This window comes from Sminthopsis crassicaudata, chromosome 1 (assembly GCF_048593235.1).
Source record: "Sminthopsis crassicaudata isolate SCR6 chromosome 1, ASM4859323v1, whole genome shotgun sequence".
Lineage (NCBI taxonomy): Eukaryota > Metazoa > Chordata > Mammalia > Dasyuromorphia > Dasyuridae > Sminthopsis > Sminthopsis crassicaudata.
Genome location: NC_133617.1, coordinates 412864452 through 412879625, shown reverse-complemented (window position 1 = coordinate 412879625; position 15174 = coordinate 412864452). Strand labels below are relative to the sequence as shown.

General features: G+C 37.2%; 1 protein-coding gene across 12 annotated transcripts in view; it reads left to right on the top strand.

Moving 5' to 3' along the window:
- Nucleotides 1-15174, top strand: part of LOC141550006 (transducin-like enhancer protein 1) — a 118477-nt gene that overhangs the window by 64636 nt on the left and 38667 nt on the right. For 5 of the 12 annotated variants that reach the window (XM_074280126.1, XM_074280121.1, XM_074280127.1 and 2 more), the window contains 6 exons: nucleotides 1981-2097; nucleotides 5486-5539; nucleotides 6103-6255; nucleotides 8550-8712; nucleotides 10085-10275; nucleotides 12182-12258. In XM_074280126.1, the coding sequence (XP_074136227.1) occupies nucleotides 1981-2097; nucleotides 5486-5539; nucleotides 6103-6255; nucleotides 8550-8712; nucleotides 10085-10275; nucleotides 12182-12258 (755 nt within the window). The remainder of the gene's footprint in view (nucleotides 1-1980; nucleotides 2098-5485; nucleotides 5540-6102; nucleotides 6256-8549; nucleotides 8713-10084; nucleotides 10276-12181; nucleotides 12259-15174) is intronic. The other 7 variants (XM_074280132.1, XM_074280131.1, XM_074280125.1 and 4 more) reach the window with 3 other exon arrangements.

The window sequence follows — 15174 nt, the reverse complement described above, 5'->3', positions numbered from 1 at the left end:
AAGTAGTGATTTCCCACTATCATCCAGTGGAAAGGAACTTTGACATAAAACTAAGCAACCTCTGGGAAGCCAACTTTGCAGAGAGCTAACATTGGACTACTCCCACCTTTCTTGAGATGGGGAGCTGGCCAATTGATAGTTATTTTCCTGCACTCATTTTATCAAGGTAATTAGTTCAATGATCCAAAGAGCCCAACTCTCTGCCACAAAATACTCTGGTGAAGACATTACTTTGGCGTTCCTTTATACTGAATTGCTCTGGGCCCTTCTCCCCTATGCTTTTATGTAAGCCTCCTTGGCATTTGTTTAGCTTGAGCAGTCATGAATAAAAGAGCTTGAATCTAGCTTTCAAATACGGCCCCCGAAGTAGGCCAAAGAGAATTCAGATTGCCTTCAGTTCCCCATTTTCTTCCTCCTCCTCCTCCTCCTCCTCCTCCTCCTGTTCTTTCTTATGGTTTCGGGTTTAAGAGGAAAGCTCCCTGGTGACAAATCTGATTTGGGGGGATCCCCACCCACACTATCTCCCCTACTTTGCCTGCCTGTTCTGGTAAGCAGCTAGATGGGGGCCATGGATAAGAGCGTTTGGCTTGCAGTCAGGCTTGTCTTCCCAATTCAAATCTGGCCTCAGACACTTTTGTGTGACCCAAAAAAAGTCACTTATTTCTGCTTGTCTCAGTTTCCTCATCAGCAAAATGAACTAGAAAAAGAAATGACAAACTGCTCCATTATCTCTGCAAAAGAAACCCTAAATGCCTGCTGAACTGAGGCATGGTTTTAAAATGTGCTATAAAATATTTGCCCTTTTGCATCTACTCCTGGAAACCAAAGCTTTATAACCCAAAGTTTGTTTTTGAAGAGGCTGAGGAACGCAGGGCAAATGTGGGTTGGCCCCTTCCTTCCCTTCTCTTAATTCTCTGGCCTTCTTGGAGAAGGGGGTGGGGGAGTGGGGGGTAGCTTTGTGAAAGAACTGCTTTACTCTCACCACTCCCACCCCCCTTTCAGCTTTGTTAATGGCCTGAACACATCACTGAACAAATTGGCCCCTTGCATATGCTAATCCTGCACTTTAAAAGAACTCTTTGTAACATGTTGTAATGCTTTAGCCTGAGGGGAGATAGGGATTGTAGGCATATGGAATCAGGGCATGTGACCCCAAAATTTCTAAAATGCCAGTTTTCTTTGAGTCAACAGTTTGTACTTAGCATATCTGAATGAAAGGAGGCTATGTAGTTTGTGGAAAAGATTAGTCTTTGCTCTTGTCTTTTGTCCTGGGGAGGCTGGCCTCCTCATTTAAGATTCACTGTGACTGAACCACCTATTTTTTTTGGGGGGGGGGATAAGTTATTGTGGTTGTTCAAAGTTCTTAAATTCCAGGGCTGTCGTTGAGTTGAACATTAAAGGTGAAAACGCCAAATCTTATTTCCAACAGTAAATTGAAAGGAATTCAATTGGGCTTCTTTGTTATTGTGGTGGAAAATGTGATTTGTCTTTTAGGAAGCTAAATTGTTAGCCCACACCCATCTCTTTTGAAGAGTTTTCAGTGTCTTTCTGGCAACCCTGGTGTTCATAGAAATGCCTAGGAAGGTTGTTTCTTCCAAGTTTTATTAGTTCATTTGTCTCCCCTTTCCCTTTTTTTTTTTTTGTTCCCAGCTAGTAAATCACTAAAAATATACCCCCAAATGTATTTTTACCAATAAATTGTAAGCTCTTCCCCTCTACAATGAATTGAGCTGGATAGGAATCTAAATGTTAAGGTGCAAAGTCAGCCAGCTGACTTGCTTGATGTGAGCAAAGACAGGGTCCCCTCTCCAAAATGTATGAACCTCTTTAAATGTTTGCTTTAAAAGTCTTTTGATGATGACTTGAGTTAAATGGAATAAAAGGCTTTGCTAGGTATCATGTCCCATTTTGCAGTTCACAAAGTACAAGGAGTTCTTTAAAAAGAAATTTCCGATTGACTTTTTTTTTCCCCTTTGGCAGAGTAATTCTCTCTTGGTACCAGATAGCCTAAGAGGAACAGATAAACGGAGAAATGGACCCGAATATTCCAGTGAAATCAAAAAAAGAAAGGTGGATGATAAAGATTCCAGTCACTATGTAAGTAAACAACCCATGAAGGGGCTTATTTTGTTTATTTTGGATAGTTTGGTGCCAAGTAAAGGAGCTGTGTAGGAGGGGCCTCTGAGGAATTATCAGACCTCCTGTTTACCTAACACTGCAGAGGGAATTGATCATTGTACTTTAGAATATTTACTCTTAAAACCTACACACCACCTGTCTCAACTCTCTAATGCTGTACTTTATTGAACCTCAGATGTAGAGGTGCAAGAAGGACCAATGCGAGAAAAAAAACCCATTTTCATTTGATATCTACCCCCTCCCCCCATTACTCCGTATTAACCATTTGGAAATAGTTTTGGAGTTGGGTAAAAGACTAAGCCTCTTGCCAGTTATGGTCTATAATATTATAGACCATTTGAACTAGAAGGGATCTAGGAGATTATCCAGCCCCCTGGTAACAAAGGCAAATAGAAGTGAATCCCTGTGGGTGGCATATTGACTTACAAAACTGCAAATTAACATTATCTTTGTTGTATTTTTATTTATCTTGTTAAACATTTCCCAGTTACACACTCTGGGACTTGGTAAATTTCTAGTGAATTTGGCTCTCTGATCTCACCAGTTCTGTCCGCATATCTATGGGCAAATCACTTAACTTCTGTGTGCCTGTTTCCTCAACTCTAAAATGGGGAGAAACCCTTGCAGGGGCTTTATGAGGAAGATGGGGGTACGTTTGAAAAGGAACTTAAGCACAATCCTGGCACATAGTAGGTGCTCTATAAATGCTTATTTCTTCCCCTGCTCTGCCACTTACTACTCTGCCATCCTAAGCCAAGCCACAGTTTGTTCCTCTCTTAAAAATGAAGAGGTTTGAGTAGATTACCCCAGGTCCAGCAGCCCTGGTGTGGTTTTTCCTTTGTTGAAATGAAGGATGCTCTAAGGGTTTAGGGACCTTGCCTGAGGTCTGAGAACCAGTTAGTGGCAAACCTTCCAGCTAAGGGATCTCTTGATTTCTAAGCTTGCCATTATTTCCACTAAACTGTATCTGTATTAAAGAGGACAGTCTTGGTTTTAAAGCTGGCATTGGCAATAGAGCAGCAGTGCTGCTTTGATGGTAGGAAAGCTCTAGTGTGGGAGGCAGAGGCCTGGAGTCCATCCCAAAGTCCTGTGTTTACTACTCATGCGTTTTAGGCAGTCCTTTAACCTTTTTAGTCTCATTAGCTCAGTTCAATGTGAGGAAGTTGTATTGGATCATCTCTGAGGGCCTTTCCAGAACCTACGTATGTGATCCTTTAATCACCTTGGCCATTTGTGACTCATACAGTGAGAAACTTGGGCATATTCTGTAATGTGGTGAATCTTATTGCCCCTTAGATTATTTTCCTACTCTCTAGAATATAATTCAGAATTTAGAGCCCACTATACACTAACTCCTACCTGCCTTTCCAATCTTATTTCTTATTGTAACTCTGCCCAAGAGATCCCGAAGTTGCCTCCACAGTGTTGCATTAGTTGTTCCCTGCTGCTAGCCTCAGCAGATGTGATCTGGGATGAACACTCTCCTCATGACCACTTCTTAGAATCTTTTGCTTCCTTTACAGTTACAGCTGGCTGGGTCGCTGTGCTCTCCTCCCTCCCCACCTATGTTTTCTTCTCTTGATATTGCTTTCCATATACACTATGTTGAGTTAGATTTGTATATCTCTCTTGTGGAATACAAACTCCTTTCTCATTTTGAGTTTTCTCTGATATTTTTGTACATAGTAGATATTAATTAAATATGTGTTGAATTGTTGATAAAAGCATTTCTGCTATTGCCCACATTCTGGAAGGACTAACTCCCCTCAAAAGCCTCAAGTATATGGGGGCAATTTCTTTTTTTTTTTTTTTTTTTTTTTTTTTTTTTGCAATGTAGATTGACTTTTAAGGGTAATGTAAACATTACCCTCTATCTATGTATTAAAAATTCCATTGCAATCAGTAATTAGTCAGGAACTTGTTCCTTTTTTTGGTTAAGTAGCAGATGAATCAAAGTATGGTGACTGCAACTTCATGGAGAATTGATTTACTGATACCTCGCCTTATTTCCTTTAGAATAAGATATTAATTCCTTATCCTAGTATTTTAAGGCCCTCCTCAGTCAACCCATTTTTATTAAACTTAATTTAAGCCAGTCATTAAAGACAAGGAATGTTAAAAGAAAAAAGACAAAGAACAGTTCTTGCTCTTAAGGAATGTTCTAATAGAGGAGAGTAGACAATTGGTTATACAAACGATATATTCAGAGAGGCAGTCTGAAGGAGGGGGAAGGCCCTAGCTGCTGGGGAGGATGGTACTGGAAAGGCCTGCAGAAAATGAGATTTCATATAACTCTTGAAGGAAATAAGGCAGAATTATAAAATAGAAGATTTATTAAGGTATTCCTGGCTAAAGGTGATGAGAGCTGGAACTAATTACAGTTGTGGATATTACTGAAGAGAAGGACAAATAAATGAGAGATGTTAGAAATAAAGATAGAAATATCACCATTTGACAATAGATTGTGCATGAAGAATGAGGATGCTATACCCTTACAGGCTTGAGTGACTATAACTGTGGTGTTTCTCTTAATAGGGAATTTAGGAAGGGGAAGATGAAATATGAGGAAATAGCCTGAATTCTGTCATTAATCTGAATCTTCTTTACCTTTCTAGCCTTATTCCTTATATTTTATATCCAAGCTAAATTACGTTCTTAACTATTCTTCCCTGACCTTGTTCTATACTTCCCTTTCCTTCATACAGTCTTATATACAAGTCTGGAAGCTATTCTCTCTTCCATTTCTTTTATTACTCTCTCTTCAGTAGTGATTCCAATGTCCCCTCTTCCATGAAGCTTTCTCTAATACATTCTCCCTCTAAATGGGATTTCTCTCTTCTTCACCTGTCCCACGAGTCAAGTTCCACTTGTGTTGTACTCAGTTTTGTGTATATGTAATATTTTTGTCTTCTTCTCTCACCCCCATTTTGATTCTAAACTCTTCTAGGAAACAGACTGTCTTTTTATCTTTTATATCTCTAGTACCTACATAGGAGTAGTGGGTGCTTTGTAAATGTTGGCTGAATTTAACTATTGATGTTTTAAGATAAGCATGGCATCCAAGAACACCTTTGATATCCTATTTAAAATTAAGAGAAAGAGAAAAAGTAAATAGTCTAATATATATCAGAATATTTACATGTGTGTGTGTATATATATATATATATATATATATACATACATATATATTATATATATATAATATATATATATATATAAATATATATGAGTTTTAAAAAGGAGATTGTGGTTTCATTAATAAGGCTCTGGTAATACAAATTAAATTATATGATTTGAATACCTTTGGCATTCTATTAACTAGGACTATTTTAAAATAATTTTTTAGGACAGTGATGGTGATAAAAGCGATGACAACTTAGTTGTGGATGTGTCCAATGAGGTAATTATTCTGTCAATCTGTGTCATCAAAAATGTCTTGAAATCTAAATAAAAGTGTTTGAGGTGCTTTTTGTTGTTAAAACTTAATAAGAAAAAAGCTTGTTGCTCAATCATGGACCTGACCTAGACTTTATATGGGATTGTTAGTTTTCAATTTAAAAAATAAAAATAAGAACTAATACTTTGATTTACTAAGTGTAGTTTGTAGAATTATTTTCCTTTTCTAGCCCTTAACTTTATCTCACTACCACTGCCTTTTACTAGACACATACAAAGGGTACTCATGTGATCAGAGGGGAAAGTAAAACTCTTGGTTTCTCTATACCTAGTAATAGCTGGGAGATTGATCGTAATCACTTGCTGTTTTTAGTTATTTATTTATATATCTATATATAATATATAGGTTACCTTTTGTATAAAATGCACATCGCTTAATTCAAAAGTTTACTATTTGTCAGATCTGATCACCTTCTCCTTTTAGATCTAGGGAATGAATTTGGTTGTGAGTAGGACTGATTAAAAGTGTCAGCTAAATCTTTAAAATTTTTTATTATTTTTGTGAAGGATCCCTCATCTCCACGGGCAAGCCCTGCACATTCACCCCGGGAAAATGGTATTGACAAAACCCGATTGCTGAAAAAAGATGCCTCAAGCAGTCCAGCATCCACAGCATCCTCAGGAAGTTCTACTTCCTTGAAATCCAAAGAAATGAGTTTGGTAAGTCTTGTAAACTACTTAGGCTTCTGCGAAGTGTATTCATTCTGTTTTTTCCAAAAGTCCTCTTATCAGAAACATTGACAGAGAGTTTCCCAGAAAAGATTCTAAATGTAGAAATTTTGAACTTTAGTTATCTTTCTTCTTACCAGCTTAACTTAAAATGTTAGACCTCCATACCAATCCCTGAAGAGAGCACGTTTACCTTGCAGTGACTTAATATGTGCAGTTATTTTTTCCCCTTATATAGCAAGCTTATTTTTTTATTCTTTTTTTAAAAAAAAAAAATTAAAATTTTTTTCTCTGCTCTTATATGATATAAAATTTAAAAGACAAACTATACAACATTAAAAAGCTCCCCTTTTTTTGAACCTTACATTTAGGATATGTAATAATCTATTTCTTCCAGATAATTACAAAAGTTGTTAAATCTGGGTTTGAACCCTCAGCGGAATACATTTGTGAACAGCCAGATTCCCTATTCCAATACAGAGGTACAACTGAGTTTATGCCTTTACATATTAAAAACAAAGCAAAAAACCCCTTTTCAAAGTATGTGGCTACCTTATTTACAAGGGATTTGTGCTGGCTGCAAAGGTCCCAGAAATTTTAAAAGGAAATTCTGGGAAGAAAACCTCAAAATTCTGAACCTTTCCCTTTTTTGAGGAGAAAAAAGTCCCTATTTCTCTACTCTAGTTTATTGTGTGGTGTATTTTAACCCCAGGCCATACTATCTTGCTTAAGGAGCTGAGAATATCTAAAGGTGTGCTAAAAGATATACAATCTGTACTAGCACTAGTGTTAATGGAAAAAAAAAAAAAATATATATATATATATATATATATATATAATAAAAAGTATATATATATATATGCACGGCATCATGTGCATATATAGATATGTGTGTGTATATATACACTCATACATATATACATTATAAGGAGGGGTGTGTGTGTGTGTGTTTATATATAGTAAATATATAAACTCAGAGCTGAGAACTAAGTCACCAGGAAATTCTGGAACTCATAAAACGTTGAGGGCAGAGGAGTAATAGAACAGTTATGTGATGTGCCAGCCATGGCTAATTTTTTGTAGGAAGAGTTAGAACGTTGTCCCTGTACGTTTGTACAGGGTTCCACTACTGATAAGACACTATATCATTACTAGTAATCAGGAGTTTGTTTTTTTGATATTCTGAACCCCTTTGGAAGTTTGACAAAGTCTATGGACCCTTCTCAGACAAATATTTTTAAATGCACAAAACAAATTTATCCATCAAATTTCAAAGAAATCAGTTATGTTGAAACATAGTTATCAAAACATTTAAAAAGTTCATGGCCCCTGCCCTAGGGAATTTAGGCTTTGTGAGTCAATGATTTATTTATTTTTCCCTCATAAGTTTTCCCATCTCAGATTCTCAGAAGACTTCCATATTCTTCATTCAGGATGATCATAGAATCCTAAATCTAGAGTTGGAAGGGCCCTAAGATGGAAAAAATTTAGTCAAAGTGCTTCATTTTGGAAGGTGAGGAGAGAGGTACAGGCGCTCTGGTGATTTCATTTTTGTTATCTTTAAAATGGAAGGGTTGCATACTCTGACCTTGCAGCTCTAGATATGTGATTCCAAGAATTTCCTTATTTTAACAGACAAGGAAATTAAAGCACCGGAGGTTTAACTGACTTGCCCAGCATCACATAGGTAGAAATAGTAAGGGGCAGAGGCTGGTTTCAGATCTGGGCTGGTTATCCAAGTTCGCCGCTTCTCCCTTCCCACTATAGACCTTGACAGTCCACGTTGTAAAGCCCATTGCATTTGAAGTGGTGCTTTTGTGGCATTCTTGAAATTGATGGCTCCACAGCTTTCCCACCCTTGTTGTTACTGACAAGTGAGAAGAAGGGGTGTCTTGCCTCTTAAAAGGGAGCTGGTGCTGTTTCAAGAGGGGAGTGTGAAGTTCCCCTGCATGACCCCTGGTCATCATTCTAACTTGTTAATTGAGATGTCAGTGATTCAGGGAATGTAGACTCACAGAAAAATACTGATTTAAAAAAAAAAAAATCTGCGGAGGAAGAAGTGTGATCATGTTCTGCTTTTCTAGCTTGAATTTTAATTCTGGCAGGAAGAGGAAAGGTCAACATTTCTCGCTCACAAGTTAATGCTGTCAACATTGTGTGGATTTATGAAAATTGGCCGAGGGAGTAGCTAGTAGGTGCCCAGTGTCCCAGCTGCTGTTGTGATAAATTGTGTAATATGGCTTGGATTAAAAATAATACTCATTTAATTTGTTTAATGATACCAGCATGAAAAAGCCAGCACGCCTGTTCTGAAATCCAGCACACCAACTCCTCGAAGTGATGTGCCAACCCCGGGCACCAGCGCAACTCCAGGACTGCGTCCAAGCCTCGGCAAACCTCCAACAATGGACCCCCTTGTTAACCAAGCTGGTAGAAAACATTACCTCTGTTGGTTTTTTTTTTTTTCTTTTGTTTTTCTGTTCTTGTGTGTCTTCTTTTACTCTTATTGTAATGTCATTTCTCCATGAATATTAAATGTGCTTATTGCCACTCTCCTTCATATCACTGAGAAGCCATGATAAGAAACAGCTGTTCCCTCTTGGTTTTCGGCAGCTGCACCCTTTTCTGCCTCAGACTGTTTACATTGGGCTCTTTATTTTATTTCCAAATAATCCAAATGGTAGGCGCTTCAATAAAGTTTCTGATAATTATTCTGAACGTAATCTCCTTACCAAACTATTATCCTGTGTCTGAGTTAGTTAATATTTGCTGAGGCTGCCCGGCACGTTCCGCTCGAGGGTGCCTCTGGCCTCTTTTAGTTGGTGAGTTTTCTGGAGGTGTGTCCCTCAGGAGATAGTCTTCTCTCCTTCAGAGGAAGTGAGGGATATTTGAACTTCAAAGCTGGCCTATGAATAAACTTCTAACTCTCAACTTTATCATCCTCATTGGGAAAAGAAACAGCTTGGACCCAGAAAGAAAATAAACACCAGGACAATCACTTCTAAAACCGTTCTTTAGTTTACACAAAACTATGGTTGACATTTCATTTCTATGGAAAGTTGGAACAGGGGAAAAGGTTAGATTTTATCAAGAAAATGTTCTTCTGCGGTGAGGTCAAGTAAATATATTTATTTCTGTAACAAACTCCACATCTGCAAAATGGGCATATAATTAATACTTGGTCCATTCCAGTCGGCAGGTGTTTTTTGTGGATGAGTGATTCTTAATCTGTTTTCAGTGAATGTTTTGTTTTAAATGTTTTAATAGCTGTACATCAATATAATTGGTTTTCTTTGTATTCCTATGTATTTTATGCTTTTAAAAACATTGTAAGAAAGCTTCATCAGCCTGCCAAAGGGCAGGGGGAGTCCATGCAAGGATTAGGAACCAGTGGTCTAGAGAAATGAGAGGTAGATAGGGTGTTTCTGCCTCTGATAGATACTATATGATTATGAGGAAGTTAACTGCTTTGTTCTTCAGGTAGCTAAAGACCATAAATTACTAACAAATTAATGTGCATCAATGGAGGGAGTTTCTATCCTTTTCAATGAAAATAACACCCCTTCTCCTGTACCTTACACTGGTAGAGATAGAGAGACAGAGAGAATGAAAAATATTTACGAAAGTGCTTTATATTGTGCCTTACCTTTCATGCGACTTAATTTTGAGCTCCAAGGAAGAAAGGACTCGATGTACTTTCCAAGACGCCATCCTTTATCTTCCTTCCTGTATCTGTCACGTATGTGAGAAAACAACGATGGTTTTAGAGATCACCTTGCATTGAGCACATTGGCTTACCACAGTGTTGGTTCCTTTCCAGCAGCTGGTTTGAGGACACCTCTGGCAGTACCAGGCCCATACCCTGCTCCATTTGGAATGGTCCCCCATGCTGGCATGAACGGAGAGCTGACCAGCCCGGGAGCAGCTTACGCAAGTTTACACAACATGTCTCCCCAGATGAGTGCCGCCGCAGCTGCAGCTGCCGTGGTGGCCTACGGACGATCCCCAATGGTAGGCCACACACTGCTTCCATCTCAGTGGGATGGGTTTTGGTTCAGTGAGAAAAGCTGCATGCCTCATTTAGCCCTGTCAAACTCCTGGGCTGGGGAAACACCAGGGGCTGACTGCTTCCTTGTGTGTCTCACTCTGCTACGTGGTCAAGACTAGCAGAGCCCCACACCTCAAAAACAAAGACTCTCAGTGTACTTACGTACGCTCTCCTTTCTGCCAGCCTTCATCAGGGATATGGTTCATTAAGAAATGCCAAACTGTTTTTGTTTTACTTATTTTTTGAATTTAAAAAAAGGTAGTATTAGGAAGCTGTGAGGGACTGTAGTGGTTGGAAACATCTGGTTTTCCTCCACTACAGTTGGGGGGGGAAGGGGGGGACATTTTAAGACTACTTGAATGAAAGTTCACATAAGGCTTTTAATTCTTTTTTTTTTTTTTTTTTTTTTTTTTTAATTTTCTCCCTTTAGTTAAAAAATAAAATAAAAATGGTTATAACTCTTGATAAGTATTCTGGATATGGAATCAGAGGACCCTTACTTCAAACTTTGACTTTTATACTTAACTCATGTGTCCTTTATCTCTTCAAGTCCTTCAAGTCCTTATCTTTAAAATGGGGATTGGATCAAATGGCCTCTAAGGTACCTTCCAGTTCTAGCCTCCTACTTTAAAAAAAAAATGTCCTTTAAGCTGAATTGTGTATAGAATGTATGTATAAGTCCTGAGGTCTATATTTAAATTTAAAAAAAAAAGGCTGAATTCCTGAGAATATCTTTAGTCTTTCTATAAAAGGAAGGGGAAATTTCTTTCCTTTTTCTCTTCTTTCTCTTCTCTTCTCTTCTCTTCTCTTCTCTTCTCTTCTCTTCTCTTCTCTTCTCTTCTCTTCTCTTCTCTTCTCTTCTCTTCTCTTCTCTTCTCTTCTCTTCTCTTCTCTTCTCTTCTCTTCTCTTCTCTTCTCTTCTTCTCTCTTTTGTTAGAAAGATTGGAAAGCAGATTTGGTCATTAGTAAAAGGAAAGGAATTTGTGTATGTAATACTCATTTATCTTTCCACAGTCCCTGCAGGTGAAATGCTCTCTTGTAATTTGATAGTATGATTAAAGTAAATTTGTATTATATGGGTACACTCTGGTAATGATTGGGAGTGTTGGCCAGGGAGCATATTTAGCAGTAGGAGGAATGGAACCAGGGATTAAAAATTGACCATAAGTAGTGTACAAAGATGATTTATCTGATATGATTATCAGATTTATCAGATCAATTGAGTGAGACATTTTGTGGGCTCTATTAGTAGGTTTGGGTCCATCTACTTGTTCATATAATTTGTGGGAGAGTGGGTGGATAAATGGAGCATTGTAAAGTCTCAAAGAATGGCATGCAAAGTTGATTATCATCTTAAACACAGGTTTTGGTTTTGGTTTTTCTTCAAAATAGCTGTATTGGCCTGTGGTGTTTGGAGAATTATATAACCTCTGTGGGTGTACTCGTATAAAACATTTCTCTAGCATATTTTCTGAATGAGTTAGAGGTGAAAAAAGGTCTTCGGCAAGTATCATCAAATGTTGTCCTCTTTTATACTCGTACAAAATCCATCCTTGGGTACTAACTAGTTATGCGACCCTGGTCAAAGCACTTAACGCCATCTGCCTCAATTTCCTTAAGTTTAAGATGGGGATAATAATAGCAGCTATTTCCCAGAGTTTTTAATGAGTATCAGATGAGATATTTGCAAAGTATTTAATACAGTGCTTGGCACATAGTGAGAGCTTAATATATGTATGCTTCCTTTCTTCTTTCCCTTAAAGAGATATAAAAGTTATCAAAATGGTTATCTTGTCATCTGCTGTATCTAATTCTTCCCTAAGTCTCTGAGATGTTCTTTCCTTTTGTTTTTTTTCTCCCTTTATTCAGGTTGGTTTTGACCCCCCTCCTCACATGAGAGTACCTACAATCCCTCCAAATCTAGCAGGAATCCCAGGGGGCAAGCCGTAAGTACCTTTAACTCTTTAATAACTTTCTAAATGGGAAGGGACTTAGTCATTGGCAAACAAAATCCCAAAGGGATTACTGGCTTGGGTGTTTCCAAGGAGATTTCAGATGTTTTAGCTCAGTGACTGCCAGCATTTTCTATTAATACATAGCTAGTAGGTGTCATATGTACTGCATGTTGTTGGTAACCTCATAAATTTAACCATTTCTGGAGAGAATCTGTTTTTAGAGTGGGCAGCATCAATCTGCAGGAAGATAAAATGTACTGAGGTAATCATTTTCCCAGAAGGATGCTTTGCCAATCATTCAGAGGACAGAGGTTAGATTTTTCAGTAATAAGCTGTCATCAGCTCTTAACATTGAAAACAATTGAGATTATCTTTTTTATTCATTACTAATAGTGGAGCTCAGTTTATCTTATTTTTGGCAAAAGTGAATTTTTGATGGACAATGGGCTACCAGATACTCAACAATTGAAATTTAGATAGTGCTCACTGATTTTCTGTGAGTACTTGGGCAAATTCAAAAGAGCAGAGATTGAGTGGCAAAATAGAGCTTTTGAGAAGAAGGGAAGAAGATAATTAAAGAAGATGATTACTTTAAATGTCCTGTATTTTTAAAAATTGAAAAACATCTAACAATAAGTTACTTTATTTCATTTTTTAAAAGCATTTATTTATTTATTTTAAAGTTTTTATTTACCAGATAAATGCATGGGTAATTTTACAACATTGACAACTGCCAAACCTTTTGTTCTAATTTTTCCCCTCCTTCCCTCCCCCCCCCCCCATGGCAGGTTGACCAATACATGTTAAATATGTTAAAGTATAAATTAAATACAATATATGTATACGTGTCCAAAAAGTTATTTTGCTGTACAAAAAGAATTGGACTTTGAAATAGTGTACAATTAGCCTGTGAGGGAAATCCAAAATGCAGGCGGACAAAAATAGAGGGATTGGGAATTCTATGTAGTGGTTCATAGTCATCTCCCAGAGTTCTTTCGCTGGGTATAGCTGGTTCAGTTCATTACTGCTCTGTTGAAACTGATTTGGTTCATCTCATTGTTGAAAATGGCCACGTCCATCAGAATTGATTATCATATAGTATTTTTGTTGAAGTATATAATGATCTCCTGGTCCTGCTCATTTCACTCAGCATCAGTTCATGTAAGTCTCTCCAGGCCTTTCTGAAATTATCCTGTTGGTCATTTCTTAATAAATTACTTTATCTTTGAAAAAGAACAAGAAAAATTTAAAGTAATCATTAAATGTCAAATTCCTGAATGAAAAAAAATTCATTGTTCATAGTTTAAGAACCTTGTCCTTAAGCCTATCTGCATATGCCTCTGCTGCCCTAAAAGTTAAAATGTAGTTTTACCTAGATTTAATGAAAACTCTCTTAAAATGTTTTAAGTCTTGAACATTTAAATAACACATAATTTAGCAACAATATGTTAAATATTATTGCTAAATATTACTGATCCTGCAGCCTTTTCATGTGTTTCAATCGATTTAGTTTAGCATAATGCAATATATGCTGAGTGGTTCTTTTAAAACATACCCATTCACAAACAGTGCGATTGCAAATGGAACTATGTTTCAAATGGACCACCCAAACACAATGTAAGGGAAAAATTGAATGCCTGAACCATCATTTCTGTCAGAGAAATCAGATTCCCATTACTCTACTTTTTCATATCTATTAATGTCTGTTACAGTGAAATGTTATTCCTTGAAATGATGCTATTATTTACATTAGATTGAAAGAAGTGTGGTAGGAATTTGAAGAATTTAGGAAAGAAAGTTGAGTGAAAAAAAATGAAAAAAACAATAATGCTAAGATTTAAAATATAATGTAGACAGTTTCTGTTTATCTGAATAAAAATAAACCAAAATACAGATTAACTCTGTAACCCAGAGCTTCCCCCAGTTTATTCCATCTCCATTCTGATTTTAGTACTGAAAAGAATCTTAGATATCATCTGGTTCATCTGTTAGGGGTTTGTTTTTGGATGTATCTATCTATCTATCTATCCATTCATTCATTCATTTATTTTTCGTACCAGGCCTGTTACTTAGTATAGTCAACTCTCTTCCAGTGCAGGTGGGTATCTAGAGGGATGCCTGGAAACAATGAAAAGTTAAATGGCTTCCCCAATGTCGTGCAGTCAGTCTGTGTCAGAGATAGGACTTGTTTCCTGATCTTTCTGAGTCTATTCACTAAACCACTGCTTTCTGATTACATTTGATGAAGCTGAGGGTCAGTAAGGCAAATGATTTGGTCAAGGTGCCTTCAGCATTAGTTAAAGTCCTCTCTTTGGCATTTAAAGCTTTTTGTAACATGACCTCTTCCTATCTTTCCAGTCTCCCTCTCTCCCTTCCTCCTTCCCTTCTTCCATCCCTCCTTCCCTTATTCCTTTCTCCCTTCATCTCTCTCTCTCTCTCTCTCTCTCTCTCTCTCTCTCTCTCTCTCTCTCTCTCTCTCTCTCTCTCTCTCATAGAGCTAATTAGGAGAAATGGTGTTCCAACTAAAATTTTTGGCCTCCCAGTCTTCTTGCTGTATACCATATTGTCCCTGAATTTAAATAATTCTGATTTGTAAGTTAATATTCAAGGCTAACTCAGCTATGGGGATTAACATTCTAGAGAACAAGTCTCTTTTTAGATGTGCTGAAAAAAATCTTACATCATTGTGGTTTAGACAATTCAAGCATGTGCATCCTTTGGTCTTTGGATGTGTAGACTGCTATCTCTTTCTCCTAGCCGATTTCTTTACTAGAATTCCTTTATTAGGAATTAGGAATTTATGCCAGATTCATTGAAGGTCTACACTTTTGCTTTTTTAAAAATTATATATTTTGTTTTTTTATATTACTTATGTTTTATTTTATTGTTATTTCCCAGTTCTATCTC